General features: G+C 31.6%; 1 protein-coding gene across 1 annotated transcript in view; it reads left to right on the top strand.

Annotated features, from left to right (window-relative positions):
* Positions 1-25,405, top strand: part of LOC107451684 (nitric oxide synthase, inducible) — a 37,455-nt gene extending 12,050 nt beyond the window's left edge. Inside the window, exons 4-20 of the mRNA XM_016067851.4 lie at positions 606-747; positions 2,127-2,441; positions 4,397-4,498; positions 5,428-5,699; positions 7,242-7,386; positions 7,471-7,575; positions 8,499-8,557; positions 9,645-9,819; positions 12,170-12,296; positions 13,702-13,780; positions 13,860-14,029; positions 15,960-16,123; positions 17,658-17,868; positions 18,983-19,067; positions 20,156-20,441; positions 23,489-23,659; positions 25,119-25,405. Of these exons, the coding sequence (XP_015923337.1) occupies positions 606-747; positions 2,127-2,441; positions 4,397-4,498; positions 5,428-5,699; positions 7,242-7,386; positions 7,471-7,575; positions 8,499-8,557; positions 9,645-9,819; positions 12,170-12,296; positions 13,702-13,780; positions 13,860-14,029; positions 15,960-16,123; positions 17,658-17,868; positions 18,983-19,067; positions 20,156-20,441; positions 23,489-23,659; positions 25,119-25,181 (2,671 nt within the window). The 3' untranslated portion in view covers positions 25,182-25,405. The remainder of the gene's footprint in view (positions 1-605; positions 748-2,126; positions 2,442-4,396; positions 4,499-5,427; positions 5,700-7,241; positions 7,387-7,470; positions 7,576-8,498; positions 8,558-9,644; positions 9,820-12,169; positions 12,297-13,701; positions 13,781-13,859; positions 14,030-15,959; positions 16,124-17,657; positions 17,869-18,982; positions 19,068-20,155; positions 20,442-23,488; positions 23,660-25,118) is intronic.
* The last annotated feature ends 2,317 nt before the right edge of the window (positions 25,406-27,722 follow it).

The following is a 27,722-nucleotide window of genomic DNA, read 5'->3' as shown; positions in this document are numbered from 1 at the left end:
ATTCTAGATTACTCAGAAAGGAAAAAACCTAAATTTGCAAGACATTATATTTTGATTCGACATTAAGTCTTCACGCGAATGTACTATCACTCCCGCATACATGCATATATTAGTGCAAATTATAAAAAAGAAAAATATTAAATAAATTCTATCACCAAGTAGCAAGGATTTCTATTTTGTTTAGGTTTTTGTTTTGTTTAACAAGAATTGCTATTTTGTCAAGGATTAAGTTTTGTTCTTTTTTTTATTATTCATTTTTCAATTTATTCTATCACCATTAATTTCTGCATTCTAAGTGAACATCAATATTTTTTCAGTGATTTTATTTACCTTATAATAAAAAATACAAAATGCGTTTAAAGAATAGTTATTCAAGTGGCCGTTTTCAAAAAGTTATTAATAAGCTAAAGTCCTTAGACTCATTTGCTGAAATTAAACGTTGATTATGCTGAATATTGAGCAATTATAATTCAAATCTCAAGTTACAGGTTCTGCGTTTGTTATATTTAAAAAAAATGCTACTGAATTTGTCATATTAAAACACCTACTAATCAAGTGTTTAAACTTTGCAGTAATAATATGATTGTGCTGTTATTTTTTCAAAGGTCAGCGATCACACTCTTTCCACCGAGAGTAGAAGGAAGAGAAGACTTTCGAGTGTGGAATCCCCAACTCATCAACTACGCTGGATATCTCCAACCCGATGGGAGTGTCATAGGAGATCCTGGAAGAGTTCAGCTAACAAGGGTAAGAAAAAACGGAAAAAATATTTTTAGAAATGCCACTTGGCAAAAATTGGTGAACTTTTTTGTTGTTGTTGCTCAAATTGCGTTTTATTTACTTGTTGCCAAATTAAAAGGCGCTTATCATGTCTTCATATTCGTGTATTACCCGAAATTGTAAAATTCTCTTGCTTGTTTGCTTGCTTTCGTATGCCTGTTAAGGCAGAGGGGTGCGATTGTTCGTATTTTCCAGTGGCGCCATCTATGGCCAAGAATTCGACTTATGCCACACCCATTACATCATGCTCGTTTATAGGGTATATTATTATTCATACATCCATTCATTCATCCACAAATCGTAATTTTGACCTAAATCAGAGAACGATCAATCTCCAATTCAGTACCCCCAGAGGTTTGGATTTGTTATGGGAACATGGAGGACTTTGCTACTTGACAGATTTAACTTGCATCAGTCACCATTTTACTACACGGGGAGTCTTCGGCCGGCGGGGTTCGAACTCACGAACCCTTGGACATGGGCCCAGCACCCTACCGACCAGGCTTAAAGTTGGATAAACAGCTGCCTCGATCATGTGTATTCTCATGCCCATTTCAAGTTTGTATAAGCCAACATTATGTGAGGACACTGTTTCTGTCCTTTTTACAACTATGATTGGTGAAAGCTCGTTCAATAACTGCTCAGCAGTATTGGCCGCTGCTAATAAACGAAATAGCTAGCGATAAACGAGATGAGGATGTTTATCAGTAGAACTCGAATGCGTCTGATACAATCAATAGGTGAGGTAACAAAATTGATGCCATGTGCTAAATCTACGCAATTAATGCAATATGCTAAATCTACACAAATTCTAAATCTATTGAAGTGATGCAATGTACTAAATCTACCTGAATTCTAAATTGATGCAATGTGCTAAAATATCCAAAAAAGCTACTGATCTATAATTTTACCCACGATTGTAAATAATAGAACATCTTTTTTTTTATAATCTTTATCCGTTTGAAATAATGTATCATAAAATTTCCTCAAAATAAAATTACTTGATCGAAGTGCTTGGCAAAGCTGAAAATACTAGCTTTATTTCTTACTTTTACCGACCGGCCTGTGTAGGGGGCAGGGAACTGTCTTTGCATCAGAAAGGTTCTGGGTTCGAATCCCGGGCAAGGCATGGATGATTTTTCCTTCTCTGTACTATCTGTCTGCACTGTGGGAGTGATGTTGACCCACCTAATATGGTGCCCCTGAAAGAGAGGTCAACAAAATCGCCCTGAAAATGCCTGAATTGACGGATGATAACACAGGTGGGCATTGGGAAAAAAAAATTTTTTACTTCCTTTCAGGGAAGAATTTTAATTCTGTTATTCGAATTGTTTTTCTTCTTGCAGATTTGCCAAAGATTAGGATGGAGAGGTAAAGGAGGAAGATTCGATATCTTGCCGTGGGTTGTGTCAGCACCAAATGAAGGTGTAAAGTATTATGAAGTACCAGAGGAATTGATTTTAATGGTGAAACTGGAGCATCCTAAATATAAGTGGTTTGAAGAACTTGACATAAAATGGTACGCTGTTCCAGCAGTGGCAGATATGATGCTGGACATTGGAGGTATACAGTTTACGGCAGCTCCTTTTAATGGCTGGTACATGGCAACAGAAATTGGAGCCAGAAACTTGTGTGATCCGTACAGATTTAACATGATGGAGGTAAAATTATTCTTTTTTATAAATTTTGGCCTTTTTGTCATACTGTAATTGGCAAATTGTACAAATGAGGATTCTAAAGACATTTTGGTAAATTCGAGTTAGTTTTAAAATGATAAGGTTAATTTTTTTTGTTTTGAATCTCTGAATTCTTCATTTCATTATGGAGGTATTAGATATGCAAATTTGGAGACATATTGATTTTCTAATTTTTTTAGAGAGAAGTTTTTTTTCTTTAAATCTTTCTATATAGCAATCTGCATTCACTTTGATTTACGTTTAACTTTAAACGTAATCATTTTTTGAATGGGCGAAAGTTAGCAATTCAGCGTTTGGTATTCAAATTTCTACAATTAGCGAAATAAAAAATGAAACAGTTCGAATTACTTTCGTTATGATAATACGATTTTCATGTATTGTATACGTATGCACAATACATGATACGTGATGGAGGCAATTCGATGTTTCAACAACGAAATTCAGCCACATTTATGCAAATTGTTACTGAAAAATTTTAAGAAAAAAAGTGCGTATCTGCCAGCAAAGCCATGAAAGGCATTTCCTTGATCTGTTATTCTATATCTTACCCTATCATACGTATTTTATGTTTCAATAAAAAAATAGATATCATTGAAAATACAGGGTTATTCCTAATTCCCTCCACCTGTAAACGCCATTTTTCTTTACTACAACTGTCTTCAGTGGTGCATGTTACTGCCATCTACCGGCAACTGCTTAAATTAAAACTTGAATACTTTCGGAATAATTTCATATGTTCTTTTTTGCCATATTCTTCTTCGTTTTTTTACTATAACGCTTCGAAACCCCGGAGGGTATTATGAATAACACTGTAGTTATAATCTCATCAACTCATGAAATCGATATAATCTTGTGTAAAATATGGGACACACTTTAGTTGCATTGAACATTTTTGATGTCATCCCGTTGCGTGACTAAGAATACAATATGACCGTAATCTGATGAGGTATTACATGCTATCGAACGTATTTCCAGCAAGTATGTAGATAAAGGAGAGACTTTTTAAGATTTTTGTCAACACTTTATTCCCTAATGTCCTTGAAACCTCTTCCGCTTCGAAAAACAGTAAAACAAATGTTGCTTTAAACTTTTATCTACTGTGATCTGCTTTAAGAATTTATAAAAATAATTGAATATCGTAAATTTAAATATAATTAAAATGAGATCATTCCCCCAAGAAATCTTATCAAAAACGTCTTTTTAAACCCTTACACCATTAAGCTCCTAAATTTTACTATTCTTTTGATAATTATTTGAAATTAAGCGTACCATGAAATATAATGATAAGTGGAATCTTGTTAACTTCAAATATTTTGACAGAATTATTTTTGTGTGTTATATCTATAGCAAAACATTTTCAACAAATTGGAATGTTTATTTACATATGAAGCGAATAGCTTTAAAGCCATCTCGGTTTGTATTTTTTGTTTTTTAAATTTCTTTAAGTATAAATCGAAATTACTTTCTTTTTATTTTTTTTTAATTCTGCTATGTCTATCTTAAACATTCCAGAGAGATTCCGTTTTGGAAATTGCTAATCATGACCTATTTCGTAATATTTTCTTAACATTTAGCTTTTTTTCTTTGTTTTTTTTACACTATTAAAAAAGGTTCTTATGTTCTATTAATTTGGCGGAATTGATTGACCTAGTTTACTCCATAACTCAAAGGCAATTAATTGACTTTTGATAACGGCTCTTTATAAAGCATCTGAATCTTTCGAGCGAAAGTAATCCTTTTAATCTTTAATTGGCGTCTCCGTATCTCTGCACAAAATTACGAATCGCTCAACATAATAAGCATTTGTTTTTTGTGATATATATATCAACAATACATAAGTTTCTTTACATCTAATTGATTAACAGCAAAATTTACACTGAAAGAAATTTACACTTGTTAACTATATAAATAATTTTCAGGAAGTGGCAGAGAAATTAGGTTTGGACACAAGAACACCGACAACTCTGTGGAAAGATATGGCTTTGCTTGAAACGACGCTGGCAGTATTATATTCTTTTCAAGTAAGCAAAACTTTTTTGAATTATTCGTTTTACTTTCAACATTTCGTCTTAAACATAATTTTACAAGTGCAAATAGCAATTATTAGTCGATATAGATTATGCATTATAAAAATACTAGAGTTTGAATTACTTGAAATAATAATTTACTTTTCAGTACAAATAGCAATTTTTAGTAGATATAGATCACTATGAAAGAACCAAAGTTTGAATTATTTTAATATTTTACTATTCAGTACAAATAGCAATTATTAGTAGATATCGGTAGGGCGCTGGGTCCATGTCCGGGAGTTCGTGGGTTCGAAACCCGCCGGCCGAAGACGTGACTGATGCACGTTAAATCTGTCGAGTCGCAAAAGTCCTCCATGTTCCCATAACAAATCAATACCTCTGGGGGTACTGGATTGGAGATCGATCGTTCTCTGATTCAGGTCAAAATTACAATCTGTGGATGAATGAATGGATGCATGAATGGGTCCGCCCTATGAACGGGTGCGACGTATGGAAGTCGAATTCTTGGACATAGATGGCGCCACTGAAAAACAAGAATCGCACACTCTGCCTTAAATTTGCTCGGTTTCACCAAGTAGACTTGCCCGTGTGGCAAGTGGCATTAGAAACAACAACAAAAACATTAGTGGGTATGGGTTATGCATTACAAAGATGCAAAAGTTTGAATTAAATAATATTTTACTATTCAGTACAAATAGTAATTATTAGTAGATACAAGATTATGCATTATAAAAAGACCAAAGTTTGAATTATTCGAAACAATATTTTACTATTCAGTACAAATAGCAATTATAAGTAGATATAGATTATACTTTGCAAAAAATGCAATATATTGGATTGCTTAAAATATTTCATATTATAGTTTTAATAACTTTTCAATTCAAGCTAAATTTTCAAGTGTTTTTTATTTTTTATTTCAGAAAAATAAAGTAACTATTGTTGATCACCATACTGCTGCAGAAACATTTATGAAACATATGGAAACGGAACAAAAACTTCGAGGAGGCTGTCCAGCAGATTGGGTGTGGATAGTACCACCAATTAGTGGTTCGGCAACTCCTGTATTCCATCAAGAAATGATCACCTACAATTTGAAGCCGAGCTATGAGTACCAAGAGAAGGCCTGGGTCACTTACAAATGGCCTGTGAATGATAAAGTCAAATTAAAATTTAGGTTCCGAAGTGTGGCCAAGTAAGTGCATTAAATAATAAATAGATATTTTAATTATCTATCATAATTTCTCAGAATTTGTATAAACTTCGCAGAATTATTTTTAAAAAAAATTTTATGAACGTTTTATCTGCAAAATGGCGCTATGATATACATCCGGAAATGTGATGTTCTTACCTCGTAAGAATTGTGCAAAATGCTTCTAAAGTAATTGGACCATGGAATAAAGTAGTTCACAATCTGTGTATTTGTTGTAAAAATATGTCCCATAATCTCGTTTGATTTTTGTTAATACCGATTTTTTATGTGCAGTTTCGTTTTGCTAAATGAAAGTAAAGTTATTATCATTTACTTTTGAATCCTCCATTTCTTCATGCCTGAAGATTTTAAGATTTTTTTCGTATTCTTACTCTAAGATCCATCTTGCGCCAAAATAAACCATTCATGTTAGCATTACAAATTGATGAAAGACTCAGTAAACATAACATATCAACACTTATCAACATTAACATATAACATAACCACTTATCAACATAACATAAACTAAACTCAGTGGCGCGACATCCCATGACAGGCCAAGATCTACCGTACTCTTTCCAGTTTCCTTGGCGTTGGGCCAACACCTCCACAAGAGAGAAGGCTTCAGCACAGATCAATTTAGTAGAGCAACTTAACGATCGTAAACTGCGCAGTGGAGGTAATTTAGAAATATGTCACTATGTTCAGGCTACTAAAATGCGCCGTGGGGGATTTGGAAAGATGTCATTACGTTTGGACTAGTAAAGGATCAAATTTTACCTTAACCCGTGCTGAGGCCTATTCCCTTGGATAAAATATCATCATATGATAATATGATTATTATGTGATACTATTAAAAGAGATTCTGAGTGATTCTCTTGGATAAAATATCATATGATAATATGATTATTACGTGATAATATTAAAAAAGATTCTGAACAATTCTCTTGGATAAAATATCATCATATGACAGTATGATTATTATGTGATATTATGTATTTCATAGCGCAGAATTGCGGGTAAACTATCAGGGCAGTCAGTAAGATTTTTTGATAGCATTCAATGAATATAATAAGCTAACCAAATGTGTGAAATTAAGATAAATCAGTGCATATTTGCTAAGATTTATTTAGTGCTAGTTTCAAGACATTAGACAGATTATATTAAAATTAATAAAATCAGTATAAACATATATTCTTTCAATTATATAATATTTAGCAATTAATTTGAAAGCATAAAAACAACCGTTCTGAAAGTGTTCGTTAATATACATGAGCAAACTTTTTGTGTTTGAAGATCTTAGTAAAAATCTTTCTAAGTAGAGCGATTTTTAGAAAACGAAATTTTTTTGGAAAAGGTCTGATTTCGGTCTATGATCTAAGACAAATCTTTATGCTACATGGTACTACATGGTGTTAACAGTATATGCTACACGGTATTGACAACATTTGGGAATAATTCATTATACTCTACAGTTATTGATTGTTGAAAAATATATGTGAAAAGAATGATACCAAATAAATATTTCTTGTAATTTATTTACAGAGCCGTACAGATTTGCATAAGAATGATCAACAAAGTGAAATCGAGTCGGACACAGGCAACAATTCTATACGCTACCGAAACTGGCAAATCGGAGACGTTCGCAAAGAAACTCGGACAAATGTTGCAGGCCTCTTTTAACACTCAAGTAATTATTTCACCACCAACTTTGAGCATTTCTGATTAAGATTCATCAAGAATTGTTGCTTATCACCTTTGCTTTATTTTTCAGGTTATATGCATGGAAGATTACGATTTCGAAAAAATCTCATCTGAACAATTCGTTGCATTTGTGTCAAGTACATTCGGAAGTGGTGAACCTCCAGACAATGGAAAGGTAAGAAATACAGATTTTTCTCAATTTCTTAATAAATTTTTAACTTGTTTTAAATAAATTATGTCTCAAATATAAGCTCTCCAAACAAAATATAGTTCACCTTTGAGAAAACATGAAAATCCTGATTGGCGGCTCTATCATGTAATAAAGCCGCCATGAGTCAGTGGTTAAGGCACTAGGCTGAGGAAGTGAAGAACTGTGGTTCAATTCCCAGTTATGGCTTGAAGCCCACCGAACTTCAGATCGATAGATACCAGTTTGTCTGGGAAGTAAAGGCAGTCTGTGCGCAGTGCAGACCACATTGAAACAATCATTCCATTGATCACGAAATTATGGAACCGTAAACTCCATGACCCCCCTGCCCCACATCAGGCTGCTGTGAGACTGTTTGACTTATATTAGTAATACATTCATATATTAGCATTTATTTACTAATATATACATATATTAGTAAATAAATAAACAAGCTTTTGCTGGTGTGTCACTTCCAAATTTAGCCAATCGTTAAGGATCATGTAAATCCACCTAATTGCAAGGATAATTTGCAAGGATTTTCCTGACCAATATAAATGTAATGAGGTGTGTGATTGTTTCATTAAACCATTCATATATTATTCCTGCAAGTATGACTTTTTTTCCCTTTTTAAAAATCAGCGTAGCAACAGCATACTCATATTGAAAATTTTTACTGCGAAGCAACACATAAATGGTCATTTAGAAAGTTAAGATGTAGAAGCTGGATCATATTAGTGGTTACTTCATTTAAAACATAATGGGAAAAATACCCCCAAAACATTAAAGACCCACTTCCAGATTAATTGCGCTTTTTATGATTTCTCAAGAAGTGACTATTTTTATTATTATTATCATAATTGCTAATTATATTATTATATTTGCGAATTTTAATTATATTTCATTTACAGACCTTTTGGAAAGCTTTATATGGTTTGAAAGCAAAAGGCCACAAGCTACAAAATTTAAGGTAAGTAAATAACTTAGACAATTATTAAAGAGAAATTATATTTAGATACGGGATACTGTAAATATTAATTTTTGTACACATTTACGATATACTTATAGGATTAGACGAGAATGGTATTTTCATCATAATATGATCGTTGACTTTTTATCTTCCTTTTCCAAGTAAATATTGTAAAAATTTACCCGTATTCTCTTTACGTCTTGAAATTTAGTACACGTGTAAGGAAAAATGCTCAACTAATCTCTGTAAAGTTTTGAACTAAATGACCCAAAAATAGCAAGTTGCTTTTTTTTTAATATTTGAAATTATTTTTATAAAAATTAATTTTTTAAAACTAAAATAAAATCTGATGTTTTATAAAAAAAATTTATGTAACTATCGTAAGCCATTTGTTCTGAACAAATGGGCTACTAAGGCCATGTTTTTGCAACTACATTTACGCCAAGAAAAAAGGAAAGTTTGCCCTATTTTAGGTATACTCTGTATGTGTAGTATCGACGGGAATCTCAAGTAAAAATATATTTTAGTTTACCACAAAGAAAGATTTTAGTTTGAGATTGTTTTGTTTGAGATGTCAATTACCACTTCCTTTTACAAAGCCAATTCCTATTCCATAACTTCGGATTCATTAGAGAAATTGCGTCCTAAAATTTAGGAAAAAAATCCTGAAAAACCATCGAATGAAGGTTCGAGTGATAGGGAATGAACCGCGGAACAATAATAAACCGTGAGAACTGTAGAATAAAGGTCACGAAACTTTTTGTGACCTGTTGACATCCTGGGTATGCCTCACGAAAACAAGTTTGTTCTAATGTCAAATCCAAGAGTGTTCCTCTGTCTTCTTGGTTGACTTCAAAGTTATGAGTGTGGGCTGCAGACTCAAAATGAAGCGGCTACTATGCTCGCTACCAGTTGTTGCTATATATATATATATATATATATATATATATATATATATATATATATATATATATATATATATATATATATATATATATATATATATATATATATATATATATATATATATATATATATATATATATATATATATATATATATATGCCGATTTATTTATTCTGATTAGGTATGCAGTATTTGCTTTGGGATCGAGTCAATATCCACATTTTTGCCAATTTGGTAAAGATTTGGACAAATGCCTATCGGAAATTGGAGCTAAAAGATTGATGCCTGTAGAGATGGGAGATGAGTTAGGAGGACAAGAACATGTCTTCAAGGAATGGTTGCCAAAAGCTTACAAAGTGAGATCTGGTTTATTTTTTGAAAACAATTAAAGCTTTCTACCGTAATAAGTTAATATTACAGTTAATATTCAATATAAAAAATACGTCTTTTCATAATATTCTCTCACTTAATTTCTGCTTTCAAGCATTTTTACAAAAATGCTAAATGCAAAAAGCATAAAATATTGAAAGTGTTTAACGTGAGAAAAAAAAAAGAAACTGCATTCAACTTTTTACGAGGCCAATTGAACATATATGAATAAGACAGCAATAAAAAATCCTGAGTTATAAATTTAAAAAAAGAAAAAGAAATTTCAGGCAATGATTAGCCTGACAAAAATATCTCCCCTTATACTTTCACTCATTTGATTTATACAGGTCGATTTGATCATTAATCTATTTGAGATTCACAGATGTCTTGTTCATCTCTATAAGCTTAATTTTAGTTGAAAATTGCGATGCACCGATTATGAAATAACACAATGAACCTTAATTAAATAATTACCTTAGAAATAAATATTATTGAAATACATAATACCTTATTTAGACCAGTATTTCTCAACTTTTTTGGTTCTGCAACCTTTTAAAAAATGAAAGAGAACTCTACGCCCTCCCCTTTCCCGGAATTATTCAAAACATAAAAAATTGAGAGAAATTTTTGGATGAAGCAGTAAGGACTATCATTTCTTATTTATCATCTTTTAGACAAGTTCTTGCTCGCCCGTGGAAGTGACTTTAGAGGTTTAGTCACTGAAGCCCCTGTAAGACATTCTTATAACACACAAATAATTTTGCCACATCTTACTTTTGAAAAAAGAAGTTTTTCATCTGTGGAAGAGATAAAATAGTAATCGTCTGTTATTGCTTGAAAACAATTTGCTTTTATTTATTTCAAGAATGGAGCAAACGTCCATACGCTTCATGGAGCATTGACGGTATGGACAAATTTTTATTGGGCCACTTACACAACCAATTAGATAGATTAATTAGATAGATAGCAAGACCGAAATCAGTGATGGAACAATAACTTATGCGGTAATTTCTTTAAGATATATTTTTTTCTCTTGAGTTTAAGAAAACGGGTATGTTACTTTTAATTTCATGAACCTCTGATTGGCCAATGCTATCCCCAAAGCCCACGGTGGCTCAGGAGATAGAGCATTCGCCTCCGAATGAGGTGAACCACGTTCGAATCCCAGCGTTGGCTGGTTGATAAGAATTCTGCTCCCGGCTCATACCAACCGCAGTGCTGACAAAAAAATATCCTCAGGATTAACCGGATCATGGGTTAGAATCTCTTTGTAGTTGTATTAACCATGGAACGTTTTCGTGGTTTTCCTTTCCGTTTGCACAAATTATCCGTTAGTTCCATCAAAAAGTCCTTCACGAAGGCTAGTTTGTCCCAATGCTTGATTCAGAGGTTTGTCAACAAATAATGAAAGTTATAAAAGAAATAACTATAAACCTGGACTTGTCTTTAGATAGACAGGTTTTACAATTGCGTGCGTGAATTTTTTTAATTCACTTCATTAGTATCGGAGATAGGGCGTAATACGCAAAGATTGAAATTGTCATTAAATGGATCAAAACGCTTAATCACTTTCCTGTCTAAACCATTGGAACCATATTTTTCTAACTACGGCTAAAAATCGTGATGGCTCAGGGGATAGAGCGTTCTCGAACCGGGTTCGAACAACAGCGATGACTGGTCGATACGAATTCCGCATTCGGCTTGCACCAATCACAGTGCTGACGTAAAATATCTTCAGTGGTAGAAGAATCATGGGTTAGATTCCCCTTACCGTCGGGATAAAAACGGGAGTTTTCCTCTCGATGTAACGCAAATGCGGGTTAGTTCCACCAAAAAGTAAAGACAAATTTCTCCCAATACTCGATCTAGGAGTTCAATTGTCTTCTAGATTGGGTCCAAAATTACAAGGCTACTTAATTGAACATTGACTGCCGTGAACTCAGAACTGGGTAGGCTGTTCAACGCCAGTTATAAAATTTTTTTAAAAAATCTGATCCCCAGATTGAGAAACGTTACTACTGACACTTTCACACATCAAAACTACAAAAAAATCTATATTTCCAAAAACTATTTCACTTACCAATTATAATTGAAAAAAAGATGCTTGAAAATATCAATGGTTCAACTTGCGACAGTTGGGCAGAAGTACTTGATGCATATCAATATGTAATAATTGATGAATATATAATAATTGATGTAAATTTACTAAGTAAAACTTTTAATTCCCACTCACCTCTAAACTTTTCTTCTTACTTTGTTTCTTAAAAATTTTAAAGCTTCTAATTTTAAAAGTTTATTTCCAATTTTTTGATGTATAAAAAAATATTATTAATTTAGGCATCATGTGAAGATTTTGGCATACCAATTGATGAAGAAATGATGCTTGAAAGCATTAATAGTTCCACCTGGAAACCAGGACAGTTTAGAATGATACCTATTAAAAATAAAGTGAATGTTTTGTCAGGTAAAAAAAATATATTATCATTCAAATCCTATCATTATTTTTTTGTATGAAATTATTGAAAAAAAGCTTATAATTAAGAATATTTAAAAGAGTTTTAAAGTTAAACGAGGTAACTTTTCAATTCAATGGAATCGAATTCTTAAATTCAAAGTAGATGGTTTGAAACTCTAAAAAAATTAATAATTCTTTTATTATTATTATTCAAATAATGTTTAAGAAAAGTAAATGACTCTTAAAATAATGTGGTACTAATTATAATTAGAGTCTAATTATTTAGATTTAGAACCATCTGTAAATAGGTAACTTACCTTACCTATTTAGAGATGGTTCTAAAAATACATCATATACTTGTCGTAAGTTTACCATAATTATTTTGTTTTGCGGTTTCAGCTTTTAGTTAGTAATAAGGTCATTTTTAAGCATGTATTTTTTAATTTTTTTATTTTATATCTGAAGCTAAAACAAGTTTCATAGTTTCACAATGAAAAGCTTAAACCATTTATTTATTTATCAATTTATTTATTTTCATTTCGCAATTGCTTTAGTAAAAACAAGTGTAATACAAATAGTTTGGTTGACAATTTTTCTCAAAAAGTTACGAGCTTTTTGGCTGTTTTGAAAAAATAAAAAAATCCAAAATTGAATTTTTTACTAATTTTCGTGTTTTTACTATATTCTCTTCAGAATTCTGGTTTTCTCATTGTATTGTTAGCCTGAAACGCGTCGACAAAAAATAAAATGATAAATTTTTAATTTTTATATTTAATTTTAAAAAGGACAGATCAACAAAATATGAAATGATAAATAAATCACACATTCCCTATGCATTCTGTAGAATGTCTAATGACAAACTTACAAAGCATGACGTGGTAAAATATTTCACATATCGCCCAGACATTTGATAAAATGACTAATGACAAATTCAAAAATTATGAAATGATAAATATGTCCATATTGCCTGGGCATTCTATAGAATGACCATTAAAAAAAACAAGCATTCTAAGCAATAACTAGACATTCTATAGAAATCCGACATTTCATAAAATAAGAGTAGCTTGCATTAAGTGTTCTTTTGCCAATAAATATGATATTTTTATCACCTTTTGTCGGGAAATTCTTTTGATAGATATGTCACTCATCATCGAGGTATTCTATAGAACAACAAGTTAAAAATCATGCATTCTATGTAATGATTAGAAATTTAGAAAGCTGGCTTTTGACAAAATGGCGGTAACACATTAAGTGTTCTCTTAACAATAAATAGGTTAAATATGTCACCCATTGTCGATTCATTTTCTAGAATGACCGATTAAAAATCGGGTATTTTATGCAATGACTAGGCATTCTATAGAAAGCCGATATTTCATAAGATGACGGTAACTTACATTAATTGTTCTTTTGATAGGACTTTCACAAATTCACACCAAGCAAGTTTTTACTGCAAAAATGTTAACAAAGATGAACTTACAATCTGAATCTTCCGAGTAAGTCCACTTTTTAAGCCATGTTTAATTTCAATTGATCGTAAGAAGTTAACTTAACTCATAACAATTTTTTTTCCAGCCGTAAAACGCTACTCATAAAGCTTGATGTTCAAAATAACTCGATTCTAGCATATGAACCTGGTGATCACATTGCAATATTCCCTACTAATCCAGCATCTGTAGTGGATCCAATACTAGAACAGCTAGATTGTGACGTAGACAGCATTTTCAAAACTGAGCATTTGAAAGGTAAAGCAACGAATTCTTTGAAAAATTTCTCTAGCTTGTTTTTTACTTTTGGTTCCAGGCTATAAGATGCTGAAAGCCGAAAGATGCTCCAGACTGCTGAAAGGCTATTCTGTTACTGAAAGGCTGTCATCTCATAATATAACATTTTTTCACGAAGAATATGGTATTTACATAACTGCTGTTAGTTTGCATCGTGAATGTTAGGCCCAGTTTAGTCTAACTTGATAAAGCAGATTGTTTGGATTTTAAAAAATAAAAGAATACTTTCAATATTTTAAAAAATTATTTAACTTCTTTTTAAATCAAATTGCCAATTTGCTGAAATTTTTCCGATTAAATTTGAGCCTTGAAAATCAATGAATAATTGTTGATTTAATACGTCAAGCCTACGCAAAGTGATGTAACTTCGCAAACGATACAAATTATGCTAAATTATCTAGATGTCAGTTGCAAAACTACATCTAGATATTAATTACAAAATTATATATTTTAAAAACAAAAGATATTAATTATTGTGTTAAATTACAAAAAAAATAATTTCGGTTGAACAAAACATTCTCTTCTCAATAATCTAGACGGGTGAATTGTTGAAATTTAAAATATTAAAAAAAAAATCGGAAACTTAGTTGTCAATCCAATGGTCTTGTAGTGTGACAACTAACTGTGCATAAATCTAGGCGAATCACGAACAGCAGTTCGAAACTTTCCTCAATCTTCTCTTGCATGAATTTTTTATTTGAGTTAAAAAAAATAAATAGATATGCTACAAACCCATTTAGCATCACAGGATTGTGGTGCAATATTTTTTGAAATTTTTGTCATACAGAGTCAAAAACTAAAGGTGATTTAAGGTGAAGAAAATTGAAAACTCGTATCCAAGTGAGAACTAATATGCTTTCCTGGTATATTTTATCTATATAATTATAATGGACAAACCGAATATTCATACTTCATTTATGAGGAATAAGAAGATGTAAAATAATACCAACCTTTCCAGCAATTTAGAATACCCACCAAAATAAATAAAGAAAGGAAAATTATCAGGATTTTCACTTCGTTATTGAATGCTCTATCGATTTCCAAAGAGATTATTTTTTTTAAATTATTTTGAACGGACTGCCACCTAATGTGGTTTCAATGGAGACTCCAAATGAGGACTAAATGCAAATTACATACCAAATGCGAATCTGAATTACATTATAAAGCAAGAATTCCTCGTATGAAGCTCATTTGCAGGAGATAATTAATAAAGCATGCTCTCAGCTCCAAATGAGGACTACATGCAAATTACAGACCAAATGCGAATCTGAATTACATTATAAAGCAAGAACATATATTCCTCGTATGAAGCTCATTTGCAGGAGATGATTAATAAAGCATGCTCTCAGCTCCAAATGAGGACTACATGCAAATTACAGACCAAATGCGAATCTGAATTACATTATAAAGCAAGAACATATATTCCTCGTATGAAGCTCATTTGCAGGAGATAATTAATAAAGCATGCTCTCAGCTCCAAATGAGGACTACATGCAAATTACAGACCAAATGCGAATCTGAATTACATTATAAAGCAAGAACATATATTCCTCGTATGAAGCTCATTTGCAGGAGATGATTAATAAAACATGCTCTCAGCTCCAAATGAGGACTACGTGCAAATTACAGACCAAATGCTAATCTGAATTACATTATAAAGCAAAAACATATATTCCTCATATGAAACTCATTTGCAGGAGATGATTAATAAAGCATGCTCTAAGCTTTGCTTTGAAAAATTACAAGCTGTCAGTTAGTAGTTAGTAGTAGTTAGTTAGAATATTACTTAATTAGCTTTTATTCTGAAGAAATTTAGTTCATCAATGAAATGCGTGTGAATTTTTGTTTTGTTCTATTGTTTTTTTGCAGAAATTTCTATGATCTATTTCAGGTGGAGAATGGAAAAGGTTTACTCGCCTCCCGGCAGCTAGCTTAAAAATTCTTCTTAGGCACTATTTGGATGTGACAACGCCACCCACCTGCAGCTTTTTGCGACTTCTGTCTGAACTGGCCAGCAACAAATGGGATAAATTTAGGCTTAAAAGATTATCTGAGGTGAGAACAACTTAACAAAAATTCCATTCCATAAATATTTCAAATGAAACATCCACTGTTTGAATCAATACTTAAATAATGTTGCAAATTTTTAAAAAAAAAATGTTGCAATTCTTTGTTGCAAACGTAAAAAAAATGAATTCCATTGATTTCTTTAACAATATACAAACGCAGTGTTTTAACATGTAATACAAATTGCCACTATTCGTATCAATGGTTTGTTTGTTGACTCTTCTTTTAACAAGATAATAAACATTATTAATGTAAACTATACCATAGTGGCAGAATACTGAACACACATAGAATTACACATAGAATACTGAAAACAATGCTTAAAGATTAGGGTTTATTGAGAGCCTTATCTCATGCATAATCAAACGCTCTAAAATTTTGCTTCTTTTTTAATCCTTTTTAAGGCCGTGAGAAGTATACTTCCCGTCTACAGATCCCGTCAGATGTTTCTCCTTAGTTTTAAAATATGGGTGGAAAGATATTTTGGTTAGAACGGACATCTGCTGATAACTGCCAAAAAAATACCAAAAAAAATATAAATAAAGGGCTTTATTTACATAATGTGGATGACAGTAAAGGTTAGTGAGGGTTCAAGAGGAGACACCAACAGTGGGGGGTGGCTATTTTTTCTTCTTTTGTGCGTTATGCTTTAGTTTATGGGACCGTTTATCATCGCGTTTTCTTATTCTGATCACAAAATGCGTAAATTCTGTAATGAATAAGATCAGAAGTTCGAGGCTATTCTTTACAGTGGGTAAAATTTTGAAAATTCCACCCACCTACGCACAAAAAATAAAATTTATTTTAGGTAATAAGTTAGATTAATTTATTTTTGTTTATCAATATTAATCCCAAAAATAATTAAGCATAACAGTACTAGAAAAAAAATGTCTTTATAAAGGGTTAAACTTGTAAATTATTTCTCCAACCCTTTAACGCAGAATTTTTATTAAAAATACTTTTTAACACCTTTTTTAATTATTTTGTATTAATTTGGGTCAAAATAAGTGAAGAATTTAGTATTTTAGTAATTGGTGGTTATGAAATACAGCATGAAACACTGGTGTCTTTCGTATGTGCGTGTGTTAAAGGTTAAATTTTCCAAACACGGCTCACTTCCAAACAATACTTTTTCAAATTGGTACTTATTTATATCTGAGAGAAGCAAGGCTCACAAATCCAAAATATTGAAAGACATTTCGCAGACATTTTGGTACGTCCTTGAAATCGCTTTAATTTACAAAATCAATTACTGATAAATTCTCGAATATAAATGGAAAAAAAATCAAACTTTTCTTTATATTTTATATTTTAGTAGGAATTTAATTCTGATAATCTAACAGATTTTTTAGTAACTATTAGACTGCTTTTTGAAACTAAAAAAATAACAAAATAAATGTTTACTTGCAATTGGAATGTCAGAAAAAATAAAAGGTAAAACGGTGCGTCGAAGGGTTAGAGTGTACTCAATCAACTCAAATGGTTCTTGCAATCACTAAATCATATGTTTGTTTTTTCATAGGTTCATGATGATTATGAAGCATGGAAATCTCATCGTCATCCCAATCTTGCCGAAGTTCTGGAGGAATTCCCCTCCATCAAGCTGGATCCAACAATCTTAGTATCTGAATTGCCACTCTTACAACCACGATATTACAGCATCAGTTCGTCCAGGCTAGCCACACCTCATGAAGTACACGTCACGTGCGCACTCGTCAGCTTCAGAACTCAAGGTCAGCACTTAATTTAATTCGCATAAGCATTTTTATTACTCCTTCCGTCTCAAGTTAGTTGCTACATTTTAGGTCGAAAATTTCGTTCGAAATTATTTGCTGCATGTGAAAGTAATAAATAACTGCCGATGCAGTTTAGTAGATCGACAACAGTAGAATTATAATACCGCAATGAATATAACGCTATAAAATTGAACATAGTTTCTTGCGATTACTATTTGAAGAGTCTTCAAATTAAAGCATGGCTTATAAGAGCGAGCATGCGAACTTAGAATTTTTTAAATTTTTTTTTTAAATTTTTTGCTATTTTGGAGATGACACAGGGATTACAGTCAAATCTAGATCTGTTACAAATGCCATTAAAGTTTTATTTTATTTTCCAATGCCCACCTGGGAATGACCTATGTCACACAGGCATCTGAAGGGCAAATTTGTTGGCCACTTTTCCAGAGGCACCATATTAGGTAGGCCAACGTTTCTCACACAGTAAGGGCAGATAGCACAGAGAATAAAAGAACATCCATAACTTACCCGAGCCGAACAGGTAGTCGAGCGGTTAGCGTGCCTGACTGCGAAACCAATGGCTGCGGGTTCGAATCCCGCTCTGGGCATGGATGTTTCTCTCTAAGTTGTCTTCTGTTGTGCGTGATGTGTGAATGTGGCCCACCCTATGAACGGGTATTTGTGGCAGTGTGGCTTCTTCCAAGGTGAAGAACGAAAGTTCAGTTCCTGTCATTAAAGGGGAAAAAAATAACTTACCCGCGATTCGAACCCAGAACCTTTCTGATGCAAGGCCAGTTCCCTAACCCCTACATAGGCCGGTCGGCATTTTTGAAACTAATTTGGTCTTGTTTTCAGAAGGGAAAGAGGGAGCTCTTGGTAAGCAAATGTTGTTGGTACACAGTATAACACCCTGAAATCTCCGAAAAATGTTCAAGCAAAATCGTAAAATCATCGGTGTCAATAATCAGTCCAAAAGTATTCGAATGTATCTACTAATTTGAGACAGAGGGTGTATGTTTTATCCGCGCAAAACCATTAGTAGAATAACTACTTATATGTAATTAGTAGAAAATTTCAAAGAAAAAGTAATAACCAATTATATTTGTTTCAGATGATAAAGGACCTCTTAAACATGGAGTGTGCACATCATTTTTGGATAAAGCTCATGACGTTGAGATTCCTTTCTATATAAGACAGTAAGTGTTACTTCATTTTCACATTCGTATATGCAAACAGTGTTTTTTTATATTCTTATATGTTAACTTGTATATTAACAATGATCTTACTTTTTAGAGTTCAGATATGCTACAAAATGCTTTTTGCTTCTTTTTAGTATTCTTATTTGCTGGAAGTTAAACTACCTTTTAATATGTATTTTTGGAATTCTGATCTAAAAGAATAGTAAAAAAGCATACACATTGGGCTTCAAATTAATATTTAAGCGAGGAATAACAAAAAGCTGTCGATATCTGACAAATTACAGTAAAGGAAGGTGGATGTAGTAAACACCAAAACAGATTTAATAGGCGGCTCAAACTTGAATCTACTTGTTTCGAACAATCCTCCTTCATCTCCACTCTGTTTCCTCTGCAATCAAACATATTTTGTTGTTTATTTCATCTCCTCTCCTGTGCTCTAATTTGTCGGATTTCCATTATACCTATGTTTTTCCTCGCTTTCCTTGCTATCTCTAATGTATATATTTTGCTTTATTTTTGACAAAGATTATTAAAATGCATATTAAGGGCTATCTTAGCGAAACACTCTGTAAATTAGCTATATTTTTACTTTTCGAAATGTTTACATGGTTAGTACATTAGTTTAAGTTTAGTAATTATGTTGGTAACCTATTTAATGGAATATTAACAGAAATTGGTTACCAAATATTGTTTATTTGTTGTATCTGTATGCCCATAGAATGTTGATGAACCAAAGAAATATTTATCAATTGGTTATATCAAATAGATTTTTCAAACAAATCGATTGCCGATTGCATTAACTTGTTGTATTTGTACATCGATCGAGTGTTGATGAACCAACAAAGTTTTTATAAATTTTTTATATCCAATAGATTTATTAGTATCAAACAAATTGATTACCGAATTTTATGAACTTGTTGTTATCAACATTATAATGCGAGATATTTTTTTAGAAAATAGAAAGAGTGTTGATGAACCAAAGAAAGATTATGTCTAATATTATTTGTTATGTACCTCAAATTAATTTAAGGATTCCAAGATATACTTCCCATCAAAGATTTATTCATATGTGCCATTTTTTCCAGTGCTCCAAGATTCCGATTGCCAGACATTCCTAGTGAACCATTTATCATGGTTGGAGCTGGAAGTGGAATTGCACCTTTCCGAAGTTTCTGGTTAGAAAGGGATGCCATGAAGCACAAATCAATGGACAATCATTCAAATACAACTTTTGGCAAAATGTACTTGTTCTTCGGGTGCCGACAATCTACAGTGGACAATTTGTGCTCAGAAGAAATCGCTACCCTTGTTGAAAAGGGAGTCATTACGAAAGTTTTTTACGCTTTCTCAAGAGAACCAGGACAAGATAAAGTAAGTTGAAATGTTTGAAGATTTCAAAATCAGTTTTTAATGAACATTCATTACATACCACAGTGGGCCTGAAGACCATGATCTTTGGCCAAAAGTCAAAATTATATTTTCAGCTAAAATATGTGTAGGCAGTTTTAATATCGCCCAAATTAAGTATTCATAATCATTCCAAACATTATAATTTACTTTTCGGACCGACCAGAGTTCAATGTAGTGAAAAATATGTTTAAAAAAAAACATTTTTAATTTAACTTTTAAATTTATATTTCAGAAATACATATAGGAATTTCACTTTACTGTTGCATTTTTATCAGAGTAATTAGTCTGAAATTATAGTGCAATTTTTCAATTTGTTGGATTAGTTGATACTCTTGACAAACTTATTGTTTATATCTTATCATTTGACATTTTACAATGTTTGAATCACTTTCGAAACTTATCTCCAAAGAGTTTCACGAGGTAATTAGCTAAACTTTTTTTGTTGTCTTCTTTGATGTTTCTTCTCTCGAAAAAACTTGCCCCATTTTGCCCATATTGCAAAGGTGGACTAAATATACCGAAAAACAAAATTTATGTTTTTTTTTCATGTTTTCGCGTTATTTAGTAATTAATTCGCGTTATTTTGTAATATTACTTCGGAAATATAATTTGCTTTTCATTTTTAATATGAAATTACGAAAATTTTCATTGCTATATTTAATTATTTAAACGTACTATATTATTTTATTTATTTTTTTTGCTCTCCATATTTCAGCCGCCATTTTGGGTTTTTTTGGGGGGGATATTTTTAACGCATTTCAAAATTTCAACTATGAATTCAATTTACCTGCTCATAAAAAACCCCAAATTTTGAGACAAATTTTATCGAAAGACTAATTTTGGCCGCGAAACCTTGGATGCTTGCCCACTGTGCGTACTTATGAATCAACATCGTCAATTTATTTTAGTTATAGTTTATTAAAATACCATACCCGGGGCCTCCCTGGCCGAGCTGTATCGCCCGATAAACTCAGTGTGAAGGGTGGAGGTGGCGGGTTCGAATTCCGTAGTAACTCTGGATGTATTCTTTGTGATGTCCTTCTCTAAATTGTTTTATCTGTCCAATTACTTGACAAAGGTTTATAAGCCTAAACTATGCAAATGCAAGTAATTTCAATAAAGCAATAAATTAAAATACCAAGAAAGACACTATTTTTGACAACGTAGAAACAGTTAGCTTAATTAATAACTGTTAGCAGTTAGTTATTAAAACAGATATAAGTACAACCAATTAGTATTAATTACTGGTGGTACTTTATAAAACCTTGTTTCGTTTAAAAATGCACGTGTCGGTTATTATTATACATAACTGGCAATTATATGAGAGTAAATCGATATATATGAGACATTTCGATATCAACATATATGAGAGTAAATCGATTGAGATCCCCTTAATTTGTTCATAGATGCTGGTCAGTTCAATTTTAAGAGATGCATATTAACTAGTAAGAATAATAATTAAATAAATTAAATGCAACATAATTTTAAGGCAAAAAGTAATCTTTCCAAATTCGTCCACAACTTCGGAGTTATTTTATACGAAAATAACTACGGAATCAGTATCAGATAAAATTTGTCAACTATAATATCTAAGTTCTCAACGAACTATAATAAAAGTGGATATCCATATCGATTTTCTGCTTATTATTATGTTGGCTATTGTCTTAGTTTTTGTCGAAATTTTTAATGAAGTTACTTTAAAAAAATTTTACATCTTTTTTTTTAAAAAAAGGTATACCCATGGCTCCCGAGGTCCTTGAAAAGTTTTAATAGTGGTAGTGAACATAGGTTAATGCTAAAAGATGTTTTTTTATTTAAATGTACCACTTTATAGTTAAGTGGTTTAAATTTTCATGCATATATACCTTCTTTGGAAAACAATTTTTAGTGGTGGTTACCCTAAAATTAAAATATCGATATTTGTTTTATTTTTGTTACCACTTTTTAAATTTTCAAGACCAGGGGGAACCCTGTTTACCTTATTGTTATTTATTTTATGATGTTCCTAGCTTTATTATCCCTTTTTGAAAGAAAAAAAAACAGAAATTTTTGGCTAATAGTAAGTGTGACTCTCTCAAATGAACCAAACAAGTCAATTGATTATTTGCAATTCGAGTAGAAGTAAAGTAATTATGCCTTATCATGTGATCTAATCAGATTTAATTGAATACCTGTACTCCACGCCATACCTGTACGTACTTGATTTGAATTTTAATCAATAAATGACACGATTTGCCTAAGATGACGTCATTTGTATACATCCAATTACTGTATTTCTTTTTTCAAATTAAATTTTAATTCTATCTTTGAAAGAATTTAATACATTTCCCCCCATATTTCATAAACTACTTTGCAATATCCTTGAAACGCTGAAGGCATGGTTTCTTAGGAGAGATCTGAGTTACAAAACGTCAACTTGAAGCTAACCCCTGATTGGTCAATTTGTGAGTTAGACAGCATACGTCATCGAAAGCTCAGATTGAACGACGACTGACGTCCGAATCAACTGCAGTTGGATTGCAACGTAACGTTAACAACAGAAGCAATGGCGGACAACATCCAACAGAGTATTGAAATCAGCCAAGATTTTGATTTAAACATTAAACATAGCTTCTTCTTCCTCTTCATTTAGCTCAGCTATAATGCGTTTTTTCTTGGACAAAGTCATTATTTGTTCTCTGAAGCCCTGGTCGACAATAATAAAATCAATACAAATTCAAAATAAATATTTGTTTACCTTATTAACGCATGCGCAATGCGAGATAATGTCTGCGTTGAACCGACTACTCACGCTGAGCTAACAAACCACTATTTTGTTGGCGTCAGGGTAACGTCAACTTGAGGCTGACGCCCAGATAAGGCACTTGTCCTAAGAAACCACGCCTTAAGGCCTGCAATATTCTATTGACGAATTCTATTTTCTTTAAAAGGAAATCTATTTACCATACATCAGTGAAAATAACTTCCTCCTAACTATTTTAATGTGATTATATTTTTTATGTTATCAGGAGTATGTGCAGCACAAACTGGAAGCTGAACCCCAGATAGTGCTGGATGTCTTAGAGAATGATGGTCACATCTATGTTTGCGGAGATGCAGTGATGGCTGCCGATGTGAGAGCCACTATTAATAAGATACTTGAACACAGTGATAAAATACACAGTCTTGATGATCTTTTGGTGAGTTCACTTATATATTTTCTACAAAAGAATCATAAAAACTATTCAATATTTCTCACTTTTGGTATGCTCGAAAAAAATTTCTAGTTAAATTTAAGACTATTGCTACAATCACAACCGATCTTCCTTATGCAGAAATAATTATTAACCCACTTACTCTTGTAGTGTTTAGCTCTATCGCTAGTTCGTTCCATCGGAAAAGTGACCTTATTAAAATCATATTAGTTGGGACGAGACGTCTTTAAAAAATGCAGTAATCAATATTTACAAATAAGAATAAGTAGATATCAATATTCGTAAGTATTATTGCAAAATTCAGTTCGTAACAATAATATTCTTTCAGTTTGTATAGATTCAATCGTTCTGTCTTTTCTTATTCTGCCTAACGTAAACGATAAATTTGTACAATTTGCCGGTTTGAGAGCTCTTGCTTTAGTCTCTATGGCTACATGCAAGCAACTTACCATCAGACGACAGTTCCGATCCAATTGCGACAGCTATATTAACACCATGGATACAAAGTTTCCTTTATGTAATAATTTAATATCGGTGGATTTTCAAGAACCTTTTTCATATTTTATAAATTTTACAAGAATTATTGTAAAATGTAAATGCAATAGTGCTATGAATATATATTTTAAAATATTGAAAAAATATTGACAAATCCATTTGTACACGTGTATTTTAATACGTTATATATTTTATATCTTCGCGCGATATATTTTTGTTTTGTGAACCTGGAAACTACGATGCATAATTAGTTTGTTTCTATTCTACATGGTTTCATGCCTGTCTTTGTGTTCAGTAAGAAATATATAGTGAAGGAATTGAAACATTTATGAAAGAATATAGAATCAGCCTTGACGGGCTTGACATACTCGAAATAGAATGGAAGGAATAGTTGCTAACGTAAACAAATACCACGTGTCAAACAGCCAATCGGGATCGAAGTACCCACACTACGCCATTTGCAGTTATCCCATTGAAATTTTTGTTAAGCACATTTTATTATTGTTGGCTTAAACTGGGAAGGAGACACCTTTTACTGAGTAAAATAAATGGAATGGTAATTAAAGGACATTGAAACACTGATCTAGTTCAGCCTCTGACTTCTACATCTCTTTATCAAAAGAAATTTTAAAAAAAACTTCTGACGTTGCAGCAGATAGCTTCGTCATCTAGCTACCCATCCTGAAACACCAGAAAGGGTAAACAAACGATGAGCCCAATGTCAATAAGGCTAATTAAGGACGATGAGGAGAATTAATTATCGACTATATCAACCTTCATCTATCAAAAGGTACCTCCAGATGGATTCAAGTTAACATATATACTAGTGATTTGTTATATAATATTTGCAGTGGTAGTTATGGCCACAACGATTTCTAAATTCCCGCTTCTCAGACTAGCTTAGGTTATTAATACTATAATAACAAAAGTTTTCTTTTAATTTCCTTAGGAAACTGGAAAATATCACGAAGATGTATTTGGAGTTTTGAAAAAGAAGCCCAGCATTGCCTGAAGAAAAAAAAGGCAAAATAATGAAGTCAATTTTGATTGAATATGATTCAACAACCATTCATATTCAAACATGAAGCTTAAAAAGACTGTATCAAAAACGTGTGTTGTATAAAATAATTATATATATTTTACTCTGTGATATAAGTTTCCACATAAATAAATGTACGTATGTAGATAGCCTGTTATATACTCCAATGTAAAATAAAATAAAAATATTTAAATGAGTTTGTTCATCTTTTTTTTGTTATTGCAAGTTTAGCGATATTTTTTAAAGTTTAATGTCATTTCATATTTTCCATTACTATGGCTGTAGTTCATTTTGATTTTCAATGCATATAATTCGAAGTAATAAGGTTAGGATTTTTCAATAGCATAACCGTTTAGTTTAATTTTTAAGAATATTTACTTTTTATTTTTATTATTTATTTTATTTTGTCTGTGTATTAATATGACAAAGATCTGTTGAAAAGAAATTTGGGTCCGTTAACGGACCCTTCACTAAATATCTTTTCATAAAAACGGACCCTTCACAGATTTGTTTATCTTCATTATTGTTTTACTAATCGAATAAACAATTCCGGGGGGGGAGAGAAAGACGGTTCAAGACAAACTAATTTTCCCTAAGTTTAAATTCCAAATGTAGTATTCTAAGAAAATATTTCTACTTTCACAAACATCGTGTGAACATTCTTATTAATATTAAATCATAATTTTTTTGTGAATAAATAATTGATCAATTTATATTTATTCATGAAATTAATTAATAGACCATTATGTAAATAAAAATTAATTTCTGTCAATTTTTAAAATAAATTATTATAAATTTAAGAATTGGTTAAGTTTACTTAATGCTTAGCATATTAAAAGTAATACAATGCTAAGTTGTGTTATTTTAAATACGTCAATTGAAATTATTAAAAATGTGAGTGATTTTGCTTCTATTATTCGCCCGAAATAAATATTCTGTGCTGAGCAGTATAGGCTAAATACCAAATCTTTGTATGTTGCATTTCTAATTTAGTAGCAGCAATTGTTGAGCAGAATCTTGTATCTAGTTACAATTTAAAAACTTGAAAAGGTTTTAACAATTTCTGCAATAACAGGACCCTATTTGCACAAATTCACAAAAGCAGGACCCTGGTTGCAAGAATGTGACTTAACGCTAATGCTATATTCACAAATTATGAATAGTTTTTTCACAATTTTACAAAAGCAGGACCTTTCACAAAATGTCTGGACAGACCCCTGTATGATATTGGCTTGCATTAAAAGATCTGACGTGTGCTCACTTATTTAGATAAAAACAAGTACGTTCTGTTCCCTTCTTTTCAGAAGATTCAAGACAGAGACCAAAGCTCACCCCGGCAGGATATATATATTCATATTCATATTGGGTATATTCATATTTTTCAGGTATTCATATTGAGCATAAATCACAATTTTACAATAATATCTAGAGCTTTTCGATAAATATTTCGATATTCAATTACTCGCGTATGGGCCTCCAAATTTAAGACCATATTATTTAAAAGTTAAATCTATAACCTGAGATCAGAGAATTGATTTTCTTTCTGATAAACTAGACAAGTATAAAATTTGCTGGAAAAGTGCTTAGCCTACTTTTCCAGCAAATTTCATACTTGTCAAGTTTTGGCGACAATAGTTAATTACTTTTAAGGTTTTGCAAAATTTCAATTTCTTGTTACTTTAAGTTCAATTTTAAGGCCATGCCAAATTTACACCACACATATGTTATTTAAGCCTTATTTATTAGCATGTATTCACAGACATATATACCTTTATGGTTCACTGTTAGCTCAAGTAGATTTATGGTCAAAGTCAATAGCATTATTTCGAACATTTTTAAATGACCTCTTACCCTTGATACAAAAGTCCACTGGAAGTATTTATGTTCTAATAGTTAGGGTTAAAATAATGGAACAAATTAATGATCAGAGCCGAAGTTCACTCATTTCACAAAATGTACCACTTCTTGTAAATAGATTAGTTTTAAAAAAAAACATTTCGAAGGATCTTTAGTTTTGACAGATCAAAATCGTGAGAAAAAAATTTTCACAAAATTTTAAAAGCAAATGAAGAACATGCATTAAGAACGCATGCTAAAAATTTCAACAAAATCAAAAGCGTCATGTGTCCAAACTTGTCTGATCCTTAAAAAAACTTAACTCTTAAATAGCAATGTCAGATGTATCAATAGCTACAAGTACGAAATTGTACTTTCCGTCATTCATTCAACTCATTCAATATCATTGAATTCAGAGTAAAAAATGTATGAGAAACAATCCAAGAAGTATAACTAGGATGCTAATTTCTTTTTTAAGAAAAACTTAGTTTACTATATTCTACAATCAAGTCTTTCATTTATTTGTTCTGTTTACTTAGTTAGCTCATTTATTTAAGTTTTATATTTATTTATTTAATTACTTTATTTATTTGTTTATATTTATTTAATTAATTTTATTTATTTACTTAGTTATTTCTGAACTTGACATTTGAATTTGAAAGCAAAATTTTCCTTTTA

This window comes from Parasteatoda tepidariorum, chromosome 1, assembly GCF_982258835.1.
Source record: "Parasteatoda tepidariorum strain Cologne lab strain chromosome 1, Ptep-v5.0, whole genome shotgun sequence".
Classification (NCBI taxonomy): Eukaryota; Metazoa; Arthropoda; class Arachnida; order Araneae; family Theridiidae; genus Parasteatoda; species Parasteatoda tepidariorum.
The sequence above is the reverse complement of the archived record's forward strand: the minus strand, read 5'-3'. Positions and strand labels throughout refer to the sequence as shown.